At 64.6% G+C, this 20302-nt stretch overlaps 7 protein-coding genes across 7 annotated transcripts in view; 4 read left to right on the top strand and 3 right to left on the bottom strand.

The window, feature by feature from the left end:
- On the bottom strand, positions 1-783 carry EMIHUDRAFT_458919 (hypothetical protein; the record flags this gene model as incomplete). The annotated part of the gene is made up of 3 exons (XM_005770928.1): positions 1-216; positions 258-653; positions 767-783. The coding sequence occupies 2 exons, from the start codon at positions 781-783 to the stop codon at positions 311-313; spliced, it is 360 nt and encodes a 119-aa protein (XP_005770985.1). The 3' UTR covers positions 1-216; positions 258-310.
- A 2628-nt stretch (positions 784-3411) lies between these two features.
- Positions 3412-4296, top strand: EMIHUDRAFT_118415 (hypothetical protein; the record flags this gene model as incomplete). Its single annotated transcript, XM_005770927.1, has 1 exon — positions 3412-4296. One exon carries the CDS (start codon positions 3412-3414, stop codon positions 4294-4296), a length of 885 nt encoding a protein of 294 aa, XP_005770984.1.
- A 529-nt stretch (positions 4297-4825) lies between these two features.
- EMIHUDRAFT_445142 (hypothetical protein) lies at positions 4826-9878 on the bottom strand. The gene is made up of 11 exons (XM_005770926.1): positions 9693-9878; positions 9305-9623; positions 8611-9222; positions 8032-8544; positions 7920-7979; positions 6811-7294; positions 6742-6789; positions 6424-6534; positions 6101-6289; positions 5160-5164; positions 4826-4890 (listed from the first exon to the last, which is right to left on the bottom strand). Exons 1-9 carry the CDS (start codon positions 9852-9854, stop codon positions 6229-6231), a joined length of 2370 nt encoding a protein of 789 aa, XP_005770983.1. The 5' UTR covers positions 9855-9878; the 3' UTR covers positions 4826-4890; positions 5160-5164; positions 6101-6228.
- A 1886-nt stretch (positions 9879-11764) lies between these two features.
- Positions 11765-12301, bottom strand: EMIHUDRAFT_243770 (hypothetical protein; the record flags this gene model as incomplete). Its single annotated transcript, XM_005770925.1, has 2 exons — positions 11765-12065; positions 12297-12301. The coding sequence occupies 2 exons, from the start codon at positions 12299-12301 to the stop codon at positions 11765-11767; spliced, it is 306 nt and encodes a 101-aa protein (XP_005770982.1).
- Positions 12302-13887: 1586 nt separating this feature from the next.
- EMIHUDRAFT_445138 (hypothetical protein) lies at positions 13888-15298 on the top strand. The gene has a single exon (XM_005770924.1). It carries the CDS (start codon positions 13930-13932, stop codon positions 14620-14622), a length of 693 nt encoding a protein of 230 aa, XP_005770981.1. The 5' UTR covers positions 13888-13929; the 3' UTR covers positions 14623-15298.
- A 3375-nt stretch (positions 15299-18673) lies between these two features.
- EMIHUDRAFT_445137 (Hypothetical protein) lies at positions 18674-19705 on the top strand (the record flags this gene model as incomplete). Its single annotated transcript, XM_005770923.1, has 1 exon — positions 18674-19705. A coding segment is annotated over one exon (963 nt), but the record flags the coding sequence as incomplete, so codon positions are not given.
- Positions 19706-19827: 122 nt separating this feature from the next.
- The window catches only part of EMIHUDRAFT_243766 (hypothetical protein), a gene marked incomplete at both ends in the record, with an annotated part of 1687 nt that continues 1212 nt past the window's right edge, over positions 19828-20302 (top strand). Inside the window, one exon of the mRNA XM_005770922.1 lies at positions 19828-20283. Coding sequence (XP_005770979.1) covers positions 19828-20283 — 456 coding nt within the window. The remainder of the gene's footprint in view (positions 20284-20302) is intronic.

The raw sequence follows: 20302 nt of genomic DNA, 5'->3' as shown, positions 1-20302 counted from the left end.
CATCCCTTAGCGATGAGGAGCAGGCAGAGGAGGAGGACCGGCTCCTTGAGGATGGCGACAACCGCCCAGAGCATGGCGAAGACGAGGGCGGCGGTGTCGTCCCACGGGCAGGAGGAGAAGTAGAGGAGCGAGAGGATGCCGTTCGCGAGCTGGACGAGCGGCACCCAAGTCAGCAGCTTGTGCAGGTCGCGGGCAGAGGCTGCGTGCCGGACGTACCTGCAGGGGGGCGCGCGCCGGGGGGGGGGGGGAAGGCGCACGTGTTGTACGCCCAGAGCAGGGAGAGGACGAGCCAGGCGGGCGTCGCGCCCACCTAGACGGCAGGCACCTTGCGGTACGGCTCGCACGACGACTCCTCCCTCGTGAGGGTCGCGTTGTACGCCGCGCCGCCCTCCGCCACCCACGCCGCTGGGGGGGCGTCGCCTCCGGGGCTCACCGCGGCAGCGATCAGCGCAGAGGTGTTCGCGCTGACAAAGACAGCCGGGAGGAGCTCGCCGCACGAAGGCTCCGGCAGCGCGTGCTCCGGCGGACCGCAGTCCTTAGGCAGCATCCCCTCCTCACGAGGGTAGCGGTAGTCGCATGCCAAGAGCACACCGCTCGCGTTTGCGCTCGCCGCGCTGCAGATGGCGTCGGCGACGTTGCAGGCGGAAGCTTCGCTGCAGGAGGCGGATGGCACCAGGAGGACAAGCCCCTCCAGGTTACGCCGCCCCTCGGGCTGCTCACTCCACTCACAAGCACACGAGGCTGCGACGGCGAGGCGGCCGCTCACAAAAAAGTCGTCGACATCGGGCGGATAAGGCGCGTCCAAAAAGGTGTCCTGGCCCGCGATGGGCGGCGATATCTCGATGGCCACCGTCACGCAAAAGAGGAGCGACAGCATTGCTGTGAGGAGCGGCGCCGCTCGGCTAGTGACACGAGATTTTTTTCTCTTTTCCCCCTGCTCGAGTAGGTGACGCCCCCGCCCCTGCAACACAACCGCGGGAAGGGAGAAGAGACGGGAGGGGAGGACGAGGTCGAGGACGAGGCGCTGTTTGCCGGCAGATCCGGCTCCGACGACGAGGAGGTGGAGGTCGAGCTGGTGGAGCCAGAGCTACAGGGACCGCCCCACTTGCGCGTCGGCGAGGCTGGCTACATCTCATCTTACCACCGGCAGTGGTTCAGCGACTCGAACCTCGCCAACGCACACTACGTAGACGAGCGACCAGACGGCGAGAGTGGCGCCGGCTCGCCGCTGCGGTACAACTACCCCCGCGACGTAGCCTCGGCATGCAGCATCTTCCGTCAAAGAGGAGGGCAGCGGGTGCTGCAACTCTGCGACTGCGTGATGTTGCAGCAGGTCTGCGACGGCGCCCATTGGCACAACGTCGCGCTCATCGGGCCTCAGCGGCTCGCCGTGCACTGGGAGCCGTTCGGCACCAGCATTTGCGAGCCGGCTTGTGATTCAAAAGAATTTTGCCTCCCGCCATACGCCTGTGCGCGAGCCCATCTCTCCTGGACATGACTGCTCTATTATTTATTTATTGCGCGACTCGCGGCGCGCTCGTGGCGTTCAGGGCGGCTCGCACACGCGCGCGCGCACACACACACACACACACACACACACACACACACACACACACACACACACACACACACACACACACACACACACACACATGCACACATGCATGCATGCACAGACACACAGCCCCTTCCCCTCCCCCCTCAAGACCTTCCCAAGGGCGAGGACACGTGCAGGCCGCACCTCTAGTGAGGCCCGCATAGTATGTGGGAGACTCATGCCGCCGCCCCTGCCACCCCTGTGTCAGTGTGCCTGTGGTTGCGAGAGACTGCCAGTGCCTGAGAAGCTGGAGGCAGGTCGCTAGACTGAGATGAGACCGCCAGTGGAGTTGGGAGTCCACCGTGCACCGCGCTGCGAGCCTGTCGTGTCCCTTGTCAGGACGACAGGAGCAGGAGAGCCCCACCTGTCCCCCTGATCGTCCTTCCAAAATCCTGCTCGTGCAGGTGTGGACCCTGTCCTCCTCCCCTATCCCTCGTTTGGGTTGTCTGTTTTCTTTCTTTCTGCGCGACTTCGAAAGACGGTGAGGCCCGTACGAGGCCGGCATCGCACACGGCAGGGATGACGGGACGGCTGTGGAGCGAAGTGGCCGTAGCCAGCCTCAAACACCCATGGGACAATAAGATGAGATTGCCAGATGAGAATGGGGGGAAGGACAGGCGAGCGACATTTGACGACGTCGGAGGTCACAATGTGACGACCAAAACGATCTTGCTTTGGAGCCAGGCCCAGGGTGAGACAACAGGTCGGGGTGCCACACGGTGCACACCACAGGCGTATTCTAGAGAGAGGGGGGAAAGAACCGGGGAATGACCAAAAGCTGCAGAAACGAGCTTTTAGTGGCTCTATAAGCATAGGCACTGAGACGATGGTGCGCGCGGAGCGCGCTGGTGCTACCTGGACATACGCGCGGAGCGCGCTAGCTGGACACCCGCGCGGAGCGCGCCGGCTAGATACCGCGGAGCAAGAGCAAATCAACACAACCGTTCGAATGCTGACGCCGCAAGGTCGTTGCCGCCGAGTGCCTAAGTGCGCCTGGATTGCTCAGCAGCACAAGCATCCACGGAGCCAGCGAGCGCCGAGCGACATTGCCTTGACTGAGCCGGACCGCGACATGTCGGCGGGTCAAACTTGTAAAATGGTGCCGATAGCCGAGGTAGCTCCGGCGGACGTGAGAGCACGGCCTGACGATCAAGCACGAGAGCGACGGAACGGAGGCGCAGATAACTGGCGGTGAACTCACAGTGCTGATACCTGCTGGAGCTGCGTAAGATGCAGTAGCACTGCCGCAGAGTACGCGCGGAGCGCGCCGCTGGAAAGCACGCGCGGAGCGCGCCGCTGGGTAGGTGCGGAGTGCCGCCACTTGAAATTGGCCTGTGGGTGGGCCGAGACCCGAGTGGTTCCTGCGTGTGAGTCAAACTCGATAGAAATCGCATCGCGCCCTCCACAACCCTCAAAATTTTCCTCGGAGCGCGCTCCGCGCGCGGCGCTCCGCGCCTCACTCCTGGAGCGTCATAGAGCTGTTTAGCTGTGTGGTGGCGGCGTGCCGTCCTCCCATCCTCAGACCGCTTTTCTTCTTTCTTTCTTTGTGCGCAACGACGCAAGAGAAAACCCAAAACTCAAGTCAGACTCACTGCAAAACTTCCCTGTGGGCATCCCGCGAGCTCGCAGAACGCGACGGCAGTCAATACCCTCTCGGTGTTTTACTTCTTCGCAGATCGAGAAAAGAAATTCTGCGCGCGTCGCTCCTGCCAGCGACCCGATCCATCGCGTGAGACCCGATCCACCGCTGCTGCTGCTGCCTGCTGCTGCTCGATCCCTCCGCCGTCGCGACCGTCGGACGTTGCCACACACGAATGCTGGCCGCGGTGCTCGACCGACGCCAGGTCGTCGCGGCAGGCGGGCTGCTCGCCGCCTCGCCCTCCGGCCAGAGCGGCGCCAGCCTGCCTCCTCTGGCCACATTCGGCGTCCAGGTCTATGACGACGACGCTGCCGAGCGCTACACCACGCAGGCGCTCGAGGCCGGCTACCGAAGCTTCTTCACCTCGCCAGAGGCCGGCAACCAGCGTGGCTTCGCCCGCGCCGTCCGTGCGAGTGGCGTGCCGCGACAGGCGCTGTATATCGCCGGCAGCGTCCTCTCGGACGACGCGGAGAGTGAGCGCGCCGCGCGCCAGCTGACAGCGACCGCTTGCGACGAGAGCCGCAGCGCCCTCTCCGACGGCGGCGTCGAGACGCTCGACCTGCTGCTGATCGAGCGCCCGGCCGGCAGCCGCGCCGCGGTCCGTGGCCAGTGGCGTGCGCTCGCCTCGCGCCGCGAGGAGGGCTGGGCGCGAGGGCTGGGCACGTGCAACTTTGGCGCCGCCCAGCTTGACTGGCTTCCCGAGCGCCCGCTCCTCAACCAGTCGCCCTTCTCGCTCGGCGTGCGCATGCCGCACGCCGCGGTGCTGCAGCAGCACCGGCTGCGCGGCGTGGCGCTGCAGGCGTGGGGGCCACTCGGCGGCCCGTTTGGCGCCTTCCCGGCGCAGATGTGGCAGGCGTGCGCCGAGGTTGGGGCCGCGCGCCGAGCGTCGCGAGAGCAAGTGGCGCTCCGCTGGATCACGCAGCAAGGCGTGGGATGCTGCGTGCACTCGCGATCGGCCGCGCACCTGCGCCAGACCCTCGCGGCCTGCAGCGGCAGCTTTGACCTGACCGAGCGGGAGCTGGTGCGGCTCGGCGAGCTGGCAGCCGAGCCGTTGGTGTGAGCTCTCCCCGCCACGACCGCAGGCTGGCGGCTGCAGCTTCCGGCGAACAGGCGCTCGTGGACTTGTCGGCGCTTCTCTGCCGCAGCTGCTGGCTGTGCGGGGGGCGCAGGTAGCGCAGTCGTGACTTCGACGCGCCTCAGAGGCAGGCGACACTCGCAGCGGCCCGGCTCGCCGGGAGAGGCTCGGTCTCGCTGCTCGTGGAGCCCCGCCCCGTTCGCCTACGGCCTCGGCGGGGCGGTCGGCAAGGTGCACCGCCGCCGCTCTGGCAGCTTGAGACGCCAAGGCGCACGGGGCGTCTCGGAAACCATCCACAGCTCCTGAGTTCCCGCGACGGATCACATGCTGATAAGGGCTGCCACTAGAAGGGCATGTATCGAAGGGCTCGCCCTGAGTCAGGTGAGAGTAAGTTCGAAGCAGCAGGGATGAGCTTAGAAGTGCACCAGGGGGGGTACCGTCTACCGAGCAGTGTGCGGCCGCTCTTGCATGCGCGGGGCTGCAGTACCAGTAGCGCGTTTGCGCGCCCCCGGGTAATGAAATCAACTTTTTGTACTTTTCATTTCATCCTAGTAGACATAGTAGACATCCTAGTAGACACATAGAGCCGTGTAGTATAGACAAAAAAAACTGTTCAGTTTTCAAAGGCAGAAACGCCGGCGTACGCCCTCCCCTCACACTGACACTTCTCCCCTATTCCCAACTTTAGGTTGCGCACGTCTCCCAGCGAGCTAGGATCTCCGCTTTTTCTCCCCTAGTCATCCGCCCGCGCCGCGCGCCTCTATGGGCGTCTAGTGCAGCCACTGACAGAACTATTCCCGAGGAGTGGTCGACGTCTCGCCTGAAGTCGGGTGGGCTCGCGCACTGCTTAGCCCTAGGGGAGGTGTGTGTGTGAGGTGGTGGAATGGTAAGGTTTCAGGCCACAGGGGTGGGGGATTTGGGGGATGAGTCAGGAGCCAGCAGCCTTCCTACTGGACCTGAGTTCTCAGCTCTTCCGCCCGACGGGGTGGTCCCTTGGATTCGGGCCCCGCTCCCTTTTCCTGCGCCTGGTCTGTCCCTGTCATGAGTGTGTTGCGAGATGCAGAGCGGTTAGCTGGAGCACAGAGCTGGAGCACTGTCTGGTTAGGCTGGAGAGCTGTTAGGTACTGTTAGGCTGGGGCACAGAGCTGGTTGGGCTGGAGCACAGAGCTGGTTAGGCTGCTGGTTAGGCTGGGGCACAGGGCTGGTTAGGCTGGAGCTGTTGGAGCACAAAGCTGGTTAGGCTGGAGCAGAAAGCTGGTTAGGCTGGAGCGCGGGCGGTGCGGCGGCCGGCGAGGGCAGCGCGGTAGGCGAGAGGCGGCCGCGGGGCGTCGAGTGGCGCGATAGGAGGGTAGACTGGCCGTGGGGGGGCGCCGCGTGACCTCGGCAAATAAGTGATAAATATTGGTTTATGAGGGGCCAGTTTGTACGCATTGGCAAATCGAGCCTGGGGCGTGGCCTAGTTGGTGCAGCGTTCGGGTCGGGGACGTTTTGGTCGTTGGTTCGAGCCCAGCTGGTGCAGTTCGTAGTCGCGCAGCGACGCGGGCGTGCGGGTGCGCGGCAGCCTCGGCAACCGAGGCGACAGTGGCGAGCAGGGGCGAGCAGGGGCGAGCAGGGGTCAAAGCAGTGCGGCGCGCCGGATTTGTTCGATGGGCTCGGTCCGTGGGCGTGTCAGGAGGCGGCCGGCTGGGAGAAACTTGCGAAAAACTCCCAGGCCGGCCCAGGTGGTGGGTGTGTCACGGAGGCGGCCATTGGCACGCGCTCCTTGTAACCGGGGTCAAGTTTTTTCCGTGTAGTATAGACATATACCTAGACACATCCGTCTGTCCTTTCGTGTTTCCGACCCCGAGGCAGTAGACATCCTAGTAGACATAGTAGACATAGTAGTGGACATCGACGTCAAAGGAGCAGATGCCGGCGCTAGTTGCACTCTGGGCAGCCCGCACAGTTGCGCTGCCATTTGCACTTCGTCGCCCACGAACTGCACAGACAGGGGCCGGGAGGCGGGTGGGGGTGAGGAATGCTTGCGCGTTTGGCCGGTGAGTGGGAGGTACACATGCGAGGTGAGTGGGTGCGTAGGAGAGTGTGTGGGAGACAGAGAAGGGCTGCACGCACTTTCCATTGTTCGCGCACCAAGGTTTGCAATTGGGCGGCGGCGGCGTCACAGCGTCGCACTCTGGGCAGCCCGCACAGTTGAGCTGCCATTTGCACTTCTTCTCCCACGAACTGCAGAGTGAGGGCCGGGAGGGGTGGAGGGTGAGGGGTGCTGTCCCTGCGCATTTGGCTGGCGTGCAGCCGTCGGTGAGGTGGAGGTACACAACATGTGTATGCACATGTGCATGGTGATGCACATGCAACATGCACAGGTATAGGTGCAAGTGCATGTGAGGTGCGTAGGAAGGAGAGTGGGGGTTAGAGGAGGGCTGCACGCACTTTGGATTGTTTGCGCACCAAGGCTTGCACGGGGATGGCGAGGCGGACGGAGGAGGCGGCGAAGGCGACGGAGGAGGCGGCACGGGTCTGGCGGACGGCGACGGCGAGGCCGACGGAGGAGGCGGCACGGGCCGGGCGGACGGCGACGGCGAGGCCGACGGAGGAGGCGGCACGGGTCTGGCGGACGGCGACGGCGAGGCCGACGGAGGAGGCGGCACGGGTCTGGCGGACGGCGACGGCGAGGCCGACGGAGGAGGCGGCACGGGTCTGGCGGACGGCGACGGCGAGGCCGACGGAGGAGGCGGCACGGGCCGGGCGGACGGCGACGGCGAAGCCGACGGAGGAGGCGGCACGGGTCTGGCGGACGGCGACGGCGAGGTCGACGGAGGAGGCGGCACGGGTCTGGCGGACGGCGACGGCGAGGCCGACGGAGGAGGAGGCACGGGCCGGGCGGACGGCGACGGTGCGGCAGATGAAGGCGGCGGAGGCACGGGCCCGGCAGATGGCGGCGGAACGGTGGAGTTGCCGGTGATGAGGTACACGTCGTAGGCCCCTGCAAGCGGTCATCAGGGCGGGTGAGTTGACGGGTTTCTTGGGGTAGGGGGTCTGATTGAGGGCAGGACTTGTGGCACCGCAGTTGTCGAGGGAATTGTCGGTGCCGCACACTCCACGGTCGCCCTCACAAACGTCGCCTGCATGGGGGCACAGCGGCGCCAGAGTGAGCGCGCTCGACGGGGGAGGGACGAGCAGGCGAGGAAGCGGGGGGGCGGGCGCCGTAGGTGAGCTCGCACGAATCGCAGTTCGGGAGGAAATTCATCCCGTTGGGAGGGCACTCGGACGGCGCAACCGCGATCAGCGTGCGATACTCCGGCACGCTGCACGAGGTTGTGCACGTGAGTGGTGGGCCCGGGCCGGGCGGCGGCGGCGAGGGGCTGGGCGGAGGCGGCGGAGGCGGCGACGCTGCTGGCGGCGACGGCGGAGGCGGCACGGGCCGGGGCGGACGGCGACGGTGCGGCAGATGAAGGCGGCGGAGGCACGGGCCCGGCTGATGGCGGCGGAACGGTGGAGTTGCCGGTGATGAGGTACACGTCGTAGGCCCCTGCAAGCGGTCATCAGGGCGGGTGAGTTGACGGGTTTCTTGGGGTAGGGGGTCTGATTGAGGGCAGGACTTGTGGCACCGCAGTTGTCGAGGGAATTGTCGGTGCCGCACACTCCACGGTCGCCCTCACAAACGTCGCCTGCATGGGGGCACAGCGGCGCCAGAGTGAGCGCGCTCGACGGGGGAGGGACGAGCAGGCGAGGAAGCGGGGGGGCGGGCGCCGTAGGTGAGCTCGCACGAATCGCAGTTCGGGAGGAAATTCATCCCGTTGGGAGGGCACTCGGACGGCGCAACCGCGATCAGCGTGCGATACTCCGGCACGCTGCACGAGGTTGTGCACGTGAGTGGTGGGCCCGGGCCGGGCGGCGGCGGCGAGGGGCTGGGCGGAGGCGGCGGAGGCGGCGACGCTGCTGGCGGCGACGGCGGAGGCGGCGACGCCGCGGGCGGCGACGGCGGTGAGCCCGGCGACGGCGGAGGCGACGGCGGACTGGGCGGGCCGGTGGTCAGGCACGAGGCGACGTCGGCCGCATCAAACTTGTTGTAGAGCAGCTTGTTGGCGGTGTCCGCCGGCAGAGGCTGGGTGACTGCATCCTTGGTGGACATGCAGAGCATCGCGTCCGTCACCTCCTCGGGGGTGAGCGCCGGGTTGAGTGACCGAATCTGCGCCGCCACGCCAGCAGCGTGCGGCGTCGCCATGGACGTGCCTGCGTCGTGGCCAAAGGGATGGACGGGGGCGGGAGGCTGGGGTCGGGGGCAAGGGTATAGCGCACCCGAGATTGTCCTGGTGGCGTCGTCGGAGCCGGACCAAGCCGCCTTGATATCGCGCCCCGGCGCAAAGATGTCCATGCAAGGCCCGTAGTTGGAGAAGGAGGAGCGACCATCGTCGATATCGGTCGAGCCGACGGTGATAGCCTCCAAGGTTGACGCGGGCGACTTCTGGCACGCGTCGCCGTTGTTGTTCCCTGCGGCGACAACCGTGAGGACTCCCGCCGCCATCGCCGCCTGGATGACGGCGTCGTACCGGTTCGCCCCGCCCCCGCCGAGGGACATCGAGAGGACCGCCGGGAGGTCGCGACTCTGCGCGTCGGCGACCGCCCACTCGATGCCCGCCATCACGCCGGCGTAGGAGCCGGAGCCGCCGCACGAGAGCACCTGGACGGTGATGATGGTGGCGCCCCTTGCAACGCCGTAGGTGGTGCCGCCGGCGGTCGAGGCGCAGTGGGTGCCGTGGCCGTTGCAGCGGGAGGAGCTGGAGTCAATCACGCCCTGGTAGACGTAGCCGGACACGTCGTTGCCGCACGAGCTCTCGCTGCCCGTCGGGCAGCCAGCGGACCAGCCGGCCAAGGCGCGGCCGCCAAAGTCGACGTGGCCGATGCGGACGCCTGCCGCACGGCGGTACGAGGGGCGCGGTGCGAGGGGCGCGGTGCGAGGGGCGCGGTGCGAGGGGCGCGGTGCTAGGCGTGCCGGTGTCGAGGATGTAGACGAGGGAGCCAGAGCCGGTGACTCCGGAGTCGTCGTAGAAGCCGTCGGTCCCATCGCGGCTGTCGATGCGGTCGATGCCCCACGCTTGAGCTGGCACTGGCGCCCCCGCTGGCAGGTCGTCGAGCTGGATGATGCAGTTGGGCTCCAGCTCCACCTCGCTATCGAGGACAATGCTGTCGAGGATGGAGGTATTGACGGGAGCGATGGCAACCATTCGGGCCATTGGCAGGCGCTGGACGACGTTGGCTCCATATAGGTCGAGTTTCTTGACGAGCTTGGCGACGCAGGCCGTGCCCGAATCCTGCGGGGGGCGGTCGATTGTGAGTTGCGGGATCGGTGTATTTGATGTTGCGGGAGCAGGCGGCGATACCTGAGTCGTGAATCGCGCCGACTCGTGAACGAGGAGGCCGGCGGCTCCGTTCTTCCCGCACGAATCGACTGCTGCTTGGAGGCGTCGCTTGCGCTCAATGCCGAGGCGCGTCGGCGCGGCCGTCGCGGCCGCGAGGAGGAGCACGAGGGTGGTGGTGAACATCGCCAATGCCCAACTGGGAGCTCGCTTTAGGCGTTTTGCTGGCGGTGATGATATCACGTACCGGGTAGGGAAAAAACTCGAAACGTGCCAGCAAAACGCGTAAAGCGAGCTCCCCTGTGAGCATGAAAAAGCGAGCCCGCCTGGCCGATTTCGGTGCCTGTGGAATCCCTGTGTGGTGGCGTTCTGTGCCACTGTCGGGCCTGCACCATCAGCAAACAAAGCCGACGTATGTGTGTGTGTGTGTGTGTGTGTGTGTGTCGGGCAGGTGCGCTTCTCTCTCTGGTGGTGGTGGTGGTGGTGGTGCTGCTGCTGGTGGTGCAGATGCTGCTGCTGGTGCGGCGCGGCTCTCCGACTCGACTCGGTGCGCGCGTCGCGGCTATCTGACGCGGCGGGCGGCGTCGCGGGCGGCAGCGGTGGCGGCTCGCGGGTGGAGGTGGAGGCTGGAGGCTGTGGTGGGTCTTTGAGTTTATTTCATGATGGACTACGAGGACTGGGGGATCAACCGGGAGGCAGGGGGTTCGACCTGGCGACGGAGGACCGTGGGCCATCGCGGGGACTGCTGCGTACGGAGGACGCGGCAGGCAGATCCGGATGGTCTCACCCGGTGGGTGGCACCGAGGCGTCTGGGACGCTCAGCTCTACCTTAAGCTCCTGAGGGGCGCGTGGTTGTAACCACGTAGTAGGACTACAGCCCACCACAGACACCCTCCCCACTCCTCACGTGTGTTCACACCCTCACCCTCTCCTCTCTCCTCTCTCTCTCTCTCTCCTCTCTCTCCTCTCTCCTTGTCTGTGCTGTCTGCCTGACTCAGGCACTCAATCTGCCGATGCGTGATTGTGTGTGGGCTGCTCCGAGGGGGCCCTCTGTGCGATCCGACGGGTAGGGGGGCTGTGCCCGGGCGGTGTCCGGTGTGGAGTCCCCTTCTGATCCCGCCTGGGATGTTGGGTGTGAGGTTGTGGCGGCTTCGATCCCAAGGGGGGGAGCTGATCCCACTCAATAACCAACTCTCAGGGGCAGTAGGTGGGCGAGCTTCAGGCACGCTCATCTCGATCGTCAAGACGTCGCTACGCGCGGTCTTCCGCGGGGGGAGCTGCGTCGACGGGTGCGGGACCGCGGCGCAGCCAGTGCCGCGGCGAGGCCTCCGGCTGTTTGCGGCGGGCGGCTTGCTGCTCGCGGCGATGGCGAAAAACTCGTCTCGCCACACGCCAAGGGCTTATGCTCTGGCGAGACGTGAGGCGCATGCGCCCAGGAGGGGAGGGGGCATGTGTAACGACACTGCTAGAGATGCCTTTCGGGGCCCAGAGATAAAACTTCTGTGATGCCATGCGTGACCTAGTAGTGTCCCCAGCTATGGGCGTGTCCACGTTGGAGCCAGGTGTGGTGTGGGCGCGAGAATAGCTCCGCCGTTCATGGAGGCAACCGATGCGAGTCGACTGGTGTGTGTCGTCGTGGTTTCGTATCAAGAATACTCACTCACTCACTCACCGACGTATGTGTATCGCCCCCACCCACCCACCCATGAGCCATGTACCTTTTGCAGCTGTGTCATGAAGCAAGAAAGATAGACTTAGAAAGCATGAACCATCGAAAGGTCTGGTCTCCAAAAAGAATTTAAACAAAACAACTCTCTCTCACAGCAGACAGGCTCGACACAGGTGCGGACTGGCGCGTGCTAGCACTAAAAAGAACTCTCGGCGCCCGCCGCGCGCGCCCGCGCCCCGCCCCTTTTGCGCAGCAACACCTTAAATTGAGAGATCAAAAATCTCTCTCCTTTAAATTCCATGGCCCCCTCAAAAAAATTCACACAAAAAATTCTCGGAGCGGAGGTGGGCCCCGATTTTGAGAGAGATTTTTAGAAGCCAACAAGAAATGTGTCACACACAGTGATTTGGGCTCGGCAGCTTGTCGACTACCAGCCGGAGCCGGAGTCGGAACCGTAGCCGAGATGGTCGGCGAGGGTGTCGAATATGTCATTCGCCTCGCTAGTAGAGCCGGTGCCGCATGAGTCTTGGTCGGAGGAGGAGTCGTCGGAGGAGCGGTCGGACCGCTCGCGCTTGTCGCGCCTGATGCGCTCTGCGAGGGGGCCGGGGTCGTAGTTGTCGTGCTCGAGCGTCGGGTAGGTAGCGCGCCTTGCGACCCTGTCGGCCGTGCTGCCGTCCCAGTAGAAGGTATACCAGTCGCCGCGAGGGTAGAACCAAGCGTTGACCAATCTGTACCGTCCGAGAGCGGCCGCCTGAGCGGCCTGAGCAGCCGCCTGAGCAGCCGCGCGGGCAGCCGCGGCAGCGGCAGCCTCTCGCCGCTGCCTCGCGCTTGCCTTCTTCCGATTTTAAAAAGGCGACGGACGCTTGCGTCCAAAACGCCTCCCCGGCGCAGAGGGGCCGCAGGGAGGCCGGTACTCTTGCGGCCAGTACAGGTGTATTCTTTTTTTGCTTGGCCCGTACGTCATGAAATTCTGCAAAAACCTGGACGGCCCCTGCGGTGCCCCTACCTACCTACCTACCTACAACAAACACCAAGAGCTCGTCAAGGCGCGGGACGTGCACGTCAAGAACAACCCGTCCCTCGGAGACAGCGCCGTCAACAACCGCGAAGCCTCGCGCTTCGTCTCCGCCTCAACGCCTTTCGCCGGCAAAGCCCTCGATGTCCGTGTCGACGGCACGTACGCCACCGCCCTCTCCTCCGACGCCCTCCAGGACGAGCTCCAGCGGAAGCTCGGCCTTTGGCTCTCCGTGGCGCTTCCCACCCTTCGGGTCGCGCTCGAGCGGGGCATGCCAGTCGATTTCTTCGGCGACTACCTTTACAACAAGGCCCACCACCGGCGGCCCCACGACGGCGTCCTCGCCGCCTGGGCGGACGCGATGCGCGCCCCGGCCAACGCGCCGGTCGTGCACGGTGACAAGGAGAAACCAGAGCTCACCCGGCAGTACAACGAGGGGTACAAGGTCGACCTCGCGGAACCCCACGCTGGCCCGGGAGGGTGCGATGAGGTGAATGAAGTCAAGCTCTGGACGCCCCTCCTCAAGACCTCCTCGGCGGGCGTTGGCAACGCCTCGAGCGGCGGCACGCCCGCCTCCGTTGGCCACTCCTACGCCTTCGGCAACACCGAAGAGAAGGCCCGCCGCCTAAACATGGGCTGCAAGGCGCGCGGGCAGCCCGGCCAACCCTTCTCCCACAAGAACGGCCACGGCTACGTCAAGGCGCATCGCGGTTTCTACCACGACGCGATCTTTGTCAAGCGCAACAACTTCAACCTGCTGCTCCACGAGACGTTCGGCGGCGGCTTCTCGCCCACCGCCGTTCTCAAGCTGCGCCGCCTCGCGCGCAAAGCCGCGCGCGGCAGCGTCGACCGCACGGCCTACTCGCCCAAGTACTCGCTTTCTTTTATGTCCCACCATGCAGAGCGCATCTCTCTCTCTGTTGTGCGAGGCGTGAACCGCGCCATTCGCTCTCACCTGGCAACCCTGTCTGCACGTCTCGCGCGCGCGTGAACAGGGCTCCAGGCCCCAAATGACGTGTGAGTGTTAGAGTTGTTTGGTATTGCTAAAAATCTCTCTCTCTCAAACACTCTCTCTCTCTCTCTCCTACCTACCTACCCTACTTATGGGAAACTAAAAAAGAAATCACTCGATGGGTGAAGGTGGGGTACCATACCAACTAAAGTGATGGTTGGTGGTACTCTCCTGCAACCACAGTCTTTCCTGTGACATGGCAGGCCACTCTCAAGCCCTACAAGCACCAGATCACCCATTTGGGGAGGGTTGACATCGTGATTTTCGCGGAAAATTTCTTTTTCTGCTGTGAAAATTCCAGCGTGAAGAGAGGGAAAAACCCGACGGGAGGGCCCAGACCTACCCTACCTACCCCGTCATGACGTACGGGCCAAGCAAAAGAATCAGTACTCGAGTACTACTAGTATAATAGTATGCACATGGGTAAAGTGGGTTGAGGCGGGCTAGTACTGTAGGGTGGTCGGACTGTCTATTGGGATTGACCCCAGCTATCTCTGTGCCGGTGTGCCTAACAGCCAAGGGACGCCAAAACCACTAAAGGGCGACCCTTGCGCCTTGGTCATTCATGAGCCTCGCTGTCGCCTCACTCACCGCCCTCGCTTCTGGGTGCTTCTCAAACAGCGCCCAATTCGAGCGGTGGAGCCACTTCAAGGACTACGGCCTTCCGGGCGTCAAGCACGACCCGCTCAACCAGGCTGCGATCGCAGACGGCTCCTGCCGCCTCGTTGAGCCTCCACTCGAGCTAGACGGCGACTCGTTTTGGACGCAGCGTGCACGCGTGAGCGCCGTGCTCGCCGCCCTCGCCGAAGCTCCGCCCACCGACAAGCCGTCTCATTTTGTGCGTGCCACTAATGCGCTACTCCGGAGGCCTTGCAGTACGCCATTTCCTGCACTCCCGGCAAACTTCACGCTCGGAGAGCGCAAGGCCGCACTCCAGAACTGGTACCACGCTCTGTGCGCGCCGGAGGCCGACTCTAGCTGGGCCGGCCAGTACGATCCCGCCGAGCAGCCGCAGCAGGCGGCGTTGACGGCTGGCTTCGCCTGCATCGTGGCGTGCGGCGCTAGCGGTGGCAAACTCGGCGGAAAGGCGATGAGCAGCCTCACTACGGGCGCGCAGGCGGCCCGCAAAGCGCTGTGCGCCGCGCTGCCCTGGGGCACCGTCGACTTCTCGACGGCGGCGACCGAAGCGGAGTTGGGCCGGATGGCGTCGCCTGTGCTGAGCAAGCCATGCGGTTGCGCACTCACGGGAGAGCTCTGAGTTTGATCCGTTTTTGTGTACACATGTACAGTGAACACTGCACCCTCGGGCTCTCAGTCTCAGAACACACGAAGTGTAAAGATAGAAGCGAATGCCGATCAAGTGTCACACACAGTGTGAGTACCGTAATGTCGTCCGTTTGTTTCCACCCCCCACAATTTGAGGGCACAATAAATATTTGTGAACGCGCGCGTGGCCGCTTGAGAGACTGCAACGTCAAAGCCAAACACAACCGACTCGAGTCTCACCTCGCCCGCCCGGTGAGGCGTGAGGCAGTCTCAGTCTGCTCCTCGAGAGCAACTCGCGTGCCGCCGCCCGTCGGCGCAAAATCGAGGGCGGCGGGCGGCTCCGTGCCGGTGTAGCGGAGGTAGCGGAGGCGATCGCGGCTGCAGGCGTTCCACACGCCCCGCCGCGCGAGCCGCGCCGCCACCGGGACCTGCAGCTCGGGGTAGCCGAGGTGGACGCGCTGCGCCTTGGCGGCGACGTAGACGGCGGTGGCGTTGGCGTCGAGCACGCGCAGCAGGTCGTCGAGGGCGGAGGGCGCGCTGAGGAAGCAGTTGTCATTTGCCATCTTGTGCATCGTGCCGTACGGGTGGCACGGGCTCACGCTGCTCGCCGCCCTCGCCGCCCACTCGCGCACTGCGGCGCCATCGCCGAGGGCGGAGGAGCGGGTGGGCGCGTGTGCGAGTAGGGCAACGCAATCCCAGATGAGCTCGAGGTCGTCCGCCGAAAGCTTGCGCCCGAACAACTCCTTCCCCTCCGGCCGCAGCCGGATCGCCGCGTCGTACTCCAACAAGCCTCCTCCGCCTCCTCCGCCTCCTCCGCCTCCTCCGCCTCCTCCGTGCTGCTGCTCGTGGCTGGCGCGCAGCCGTGCTGCGCCGCGCATGCCGCGAGCGTTGTAGAGCCAGCCAGCATAGCGCTCCGCCCCCCAATGCAACCTGCGGATGGTGTCGAACGGTTTCCCGTCGGGCGCGAGCGGCGCCGGCCCTCCCGTCGCCCTCGCCGCCACCGCCGAGCCCGCCGCAGCCCGCCCAGCCGCCGCCCGCCAGACCGCCGTGCCATTCTGCTCCTCGATGAGAAGGGCGGCCGGCTCGAGCGCGGCCCGCAGCCGCGTGACGCACGCGGCGGAGCTCCGGTCCGCACCGCGTCTCGCACCCGACCAGTGCAGCGTCGCGGGCTCGAGCGAACTCCAGGTGTGCACAAACACTGAGCACGTGCGGAAGCGGCGCCGGCAGGCGCTGAGGTGGCGCTCGACAGCGCCAAACGCACAGCTCGTACGCAGGTGACCGGAGACCTGCAGCGCGACCCGGGCCGGGATCTTGCCGCCTCCGGGTGGCGGCGGGAGCGGATCCCAGTCCACCCTGACACCGCGCCCTGTCACCCTGCCGTGCCGAAACGTGGCGTTCGGCGTCGTGGCTTCACAGCTTCCCGAGCAGGAACAGTGGCGTTTGAACCTTGAGACGCTCACGTACTTGCAGCCTGGCGTCCGCGCGGCCAGGGCGAGGCACCAGTCCACGGCCGAGAGCCACGAGTGCGGCGACGGCATGCGGTGGGAGGCGCCAGCGAACGCACAGGCGCCGCCGGACGAGGTGGCGATCCAGCGCGCGCCGCCGTGGTGGGCGGGAGCGGGCTGCTCCGCCATGAAGGGACGAGCGCGAGCTGGTTGAGCGCGAGTTGGACCGGGCCGGGACTGGGCCGCGAGGCGCGCGAAGCCATATCCACCGCGCCTCCTTTCCGCGAATTCTTCCTTTTAAAATGGCTTGGAGAGTGTGTGTGTGTGTGTGTGGCTTGGGAGAGTGGCCTGCCATGTCATAGGAAGGACTGTGGTTGCAGGAGAGTACCAGTGTACCACCAACCATCACTTAGTCGCTATAGTAAAAGAAAGGAAGAAAACAGAGAAGCCAAGGGAGGGATGGGAGGACGGCACGCCGCCACCACACAGGGATTTTAGGGGAGAAGTGTGGTGCTAGCCGTCGCCCACCCTCGGGCGTCGACCTCTTTCTATCTCCCTTCGCAGTTTCTCACCAATTCTCGCAGCGACCTTCATGCCACCTCGCGTTCTTCCCACTCTCGTCGTTCTCTCTCCTGCTGTCTCTTCCCCTGACTCATCGCTCTCCACGGCCTCGTTCTGAGACGCCGCTGTCGTCTGCCGATCTCTTGCTCTCGCTGCTTCTCTCGCCTTTCTGCGTAACTCCGCTCTCCTCTCCGCGTATTTTGGTCCCTCGAGTTTATCGAGCATTCCTCGCGCAAGGAGCGACCACATTTCTGAGAGAGACGAGATTTTTAGCAATACCAAACAACTGGCAACCCTGTTCCCTGTCTGCACGTCTCGCGCGCGCGTGAACAGGGCTCCAGGCCCCAAATTACGTGTGAGTGTTAGAGTTGTTGTCATTTCTGACTCCCACCGCGATCATATCCCGCCCTGTCATGGTCGTTACTCAGGTCCACTCTCGTTTCGAGCACTTGTACCTCAAACTGTCGGTGTTGGCACTGGTGTTCCCTTCGGGTATATCGTGACAACAGCTGACGGCGGGATTTCCACTGGTGTTTCGTCCTCCTCGGGGTCGTCTTCCCCGGCTTCCTTGCGTTCGGCGTGGCTCACCCTCCATGCCGTGAACAGGCGCTTTATCCATCCACTCTATATTCTTCTCTCGTTCCTCTGCCCGTGCCTTGGTCTTGTCGTTGTTTCGCACCCATGTCTGTCGCTAAAAGAAAGAAAGAAAACAGACAACCCAAGGGAGGGATGGGCTGTCTGTCGCTATAGTACCTCACCTTGAAAAATCGCTTTCTTTTTTAGAGACTATGGAGAGTTCACGTCATGACGGTTAGCCGCTGTCATGACGGTTAGCCGCTGTCATGACAGCTGCCAGCTGTCATACAGCAAACGACAGCGACAGTGACACCTACCTGTCACCAGCTGTCACCAGCTGTCACCAGCTGTCACCAGCTGTCACCAGCTGTCGTTGCTGCTGTCGTTGCTGCTGTCGTTGCTGCTGTCGTAACCATCCCCGACGGTCCAACTGTCACTGCTGCTGTAATTGCGCAGCTGTCATTCCTGCTGTCATTGCTGCTGTCATCGCTGTCGTTGCTGCTGCTGTGCTGTCATTGCTGCTGTCATTGCTGCTGTCATTGCTGCTGTCATTGCTGCTGTCATTGCTGCTGTCATGAGCACCCCCGCAGGACAGTGTGTGGTGCCACTAGCGAGAGAGACAGGACACTCAAGATATAGATGCATGCGCGCGAGACCGCTCACTCGCACGCCCGACGCCACATGAGAAACCCTCTCAACAGTAGCCACGCACGCTCAGCAGCAGCGGGCGTGAGTCGGAGAATCTGCAAAACCCTTGCCCTCCTTCCTCCAGCATGTGCCGTGATGGGCTCCAGCGCTGGTTCATCTGCCGCTCAAAAATCTCACGCGAGCGAACGGTGTCAATCCTCAGCCGCGAGGATTGGGACCTTGAAATCACGATCACAAGCAAACGCGCAGAGCATTGAGCAACACACCTCGGGTTGAACCTCTCAAGGTGCATGCTGTCACCGGCAGTCTGCATGTGGATCGTAGACGATGACTATGGCTGGAATAAGCTCAAGTTCGTTCACGAGGGCTATGGCTGCCTCACGGCTGTGCCTGTGGCGCTGCCTCGCTGTCGCTGTCGCTGTCGCTGTCGCTGTCGCTGTCGCTGTCGCTGTCGCTGTCACTCGCGGGGCCCCGCGCTGACATTGTCACCGCCTGTCGTTGGCATTCACTGGCTTCACTGTCACTGTCACTATGGCTGTCACTGTTCCTGGTGCCTTTCACTCCTCCTTGGCAGCTGGCTGTCACCAGCTGTCACCAGCTGTCACCAGCTGTCACCAGCTGTCGTTGCTGCCGTCGTTGCTGCTGTCGTTTCGCAGCCGCTGTCATGACATATTGACCACGTCATGACGGTTAACAGCCGTTTTAACCGTCATGACGTGAACTCTCCATAGTCTCTTAGTCATCGTAGGGTAGGTTTGCTGAGAGAGAGAGACAAACGCCGAGCTTTTTGCTTGCTTTCGTACGCGCTTTCGTACGCGGCTACACAAGGGCTGGTGCGGAGAGCGGCGCCTCTGCACCGGGTCGGAGCACACACATGTTGCTCCTACTCCTGCCGCGCGCACCCCAAGCCTCGCCTCGCAACCGCTGCCTGGTCTCGACCGCCGGCGAAAACCTGCCATCGCCTCGCAGCGATCGGCTGCCATCTTCTCGCGGCGAGCGGCGGCGACAGAGGCTCGCCGCCGAGGGGCGGCATCGTCGGGTCAGCTGGCTGCTCGGGCAGCAGGGCGACCTCGCGCCAACGGAGCACGCGGAGCTGACCGGGCTCCTCCGCCGAGGAGACACGTACGACGCGTCCTCGTACTCCGCCTCGCACGCCGCCTTCAAGGCGGAGCAGAATGCCGTCTTTGCGAGCCTCGCGAGCAGCCTCGGTGGCGCGGCATCGCCCGTCGTTTACCTCGATGGGCCGGACGGCGGCTCGACCTCGGCCCTGCGCGCGGCCGGCTTTGCCACCGACCAACTGCACGTTGCAAACCCGCACGCGAGCACGTGCGCTGCGCTGTCCGCGCCACCACACAGCCTCGAGCACGTGGCGCACGCGAGCGCGGAGGAGGCCCTTGCCTCGGAGCAGTGGCGGTCACGCGCCTTTTGCGCAGCGTATTTCGACGGCTGCGGCGGCCAGGCCGAGCCGCTCATCGCAATGATTCGGGCGCTCTTCCACGAGCGGCGCGCCGCCGCCGCGGCGCTCGCCCCCGCCGTCGCCGTCGGCTTCACCCTCACGCGCGCCGAGCCGGGCGGCGCCTCGCTCGGCGACAGGGAGGTGGCGGTGCTGCGCGCGCTGACCGCCGCGGCAGGTGCCGTCGGGTACAGCAGCCCGTCGCACGTGGCAGACGACCCCGGGAGGTGGGGCTTGCGGCCAATGGGGAAGGAGCACGAGGGGACGACCACCGTGTGGACCGTGGTGGGCCGGCGGCCGGAGGCACAGGCAAGGTAAGTTGATATTCCAATTCTTTCTCGCCTGTGTTAGTGCCAGTGGTGCGCGCCTCCAGAGCGCCAATCTTCCCGTGCCCAAGAGAAAGAAAGAAAACCCGGGGCCGCAAAATCTTTCCGCGCAGCACCCCTCGCAGTGGCCTGGCGAACCGCGGGGGCCGCTGCAGCCGAGCCTCCTCACATCTCCTCCGACGACGCGCATGCCAGAACGGCCTCCTGACATCTCAACCGACGACGCGTCAGAGGTGTGCATCATCGGCGGCGGCATCGGCGGCCTCGCGCTTGCTGTCGGGCTGCAGTCCCGCGGCGTCCGCTGCCACGTGGTCGAGCGCGACTCAGGGTGGGACGAGCGGCGGCGTGGTTATGGGCTGACCCTCGGCCCAACCTGCATGACGGCGCTCACCAGCCTTGGCCTGCTAGAGCGGGTGCGTGCCGTCGATCAGGCGTGTCCCTCCGACTGGCACTGGGTGTTTGCCGCGAGCGGCGCCATCCTCGGCTACTTTGGCATCGCCTTTAGCGGCAAGCCGGGCGAGGCGCGAAATTTTCGCGTCCCGAGGCACGAGCTGCGCCGCATGCTGTACGAGCAGCTCGCGCCGGGCACCGTCCGGTGGGGCTTGCGGCTCGAGTCGTACGTTGAGGTGGCGGGTGGCGTCGAGGTGCACCTGAAGCCATCCC

Source organism: Emiliania huxleyi (assembly GCF_000372725.1).
Source record: "Emiliania huxleyi CCMP1516 unplaced genomic scaffold EMIHUscaffold_398, whole genome shotgun sequence".
Taxonomy (NCBI): domain Eukaryota; phylum Haptophyta; order Isochrysidales; family Noelaerhabdaceae; genus Emiliania; species Emiliania huxleyi.
This window is presented reverse-complemented; position numbering and strand designations above follow the sequence as displayed.

Coding starts and splice junctions, on each gene's coding strand:
- EMIHUDRAFT_445142 (XM_005770926.1), bottom strand. CDS start 9,854: ATGTTCACCACCACCCTCGTGCTCCTCCTCGCGGCCGCGACGGCCGCG. Junction 7,980..8,031: donor CCCCGCTTCCTCGCCTGCTC/GTCCCTCCCCCG, acceptor GCCCCCATGCAG/GCGACGTTTGTGAGGGCGAC. Junction 6,290..6,423: donor TGGTGCGCGAACAATGGAAA/GTGCGTGCAGCC, acceptor CTGTCTGTGCAG/TTCGTGGGCGACGAAGTGCA.
- EMIHUDRAFT_445138 (XM_005770924.1), top strand. CDS start 13,930: ATGAGCCTCGCTGTCGCCTCACTCACCGCCCTCGCTTCTGGGTGCTTC.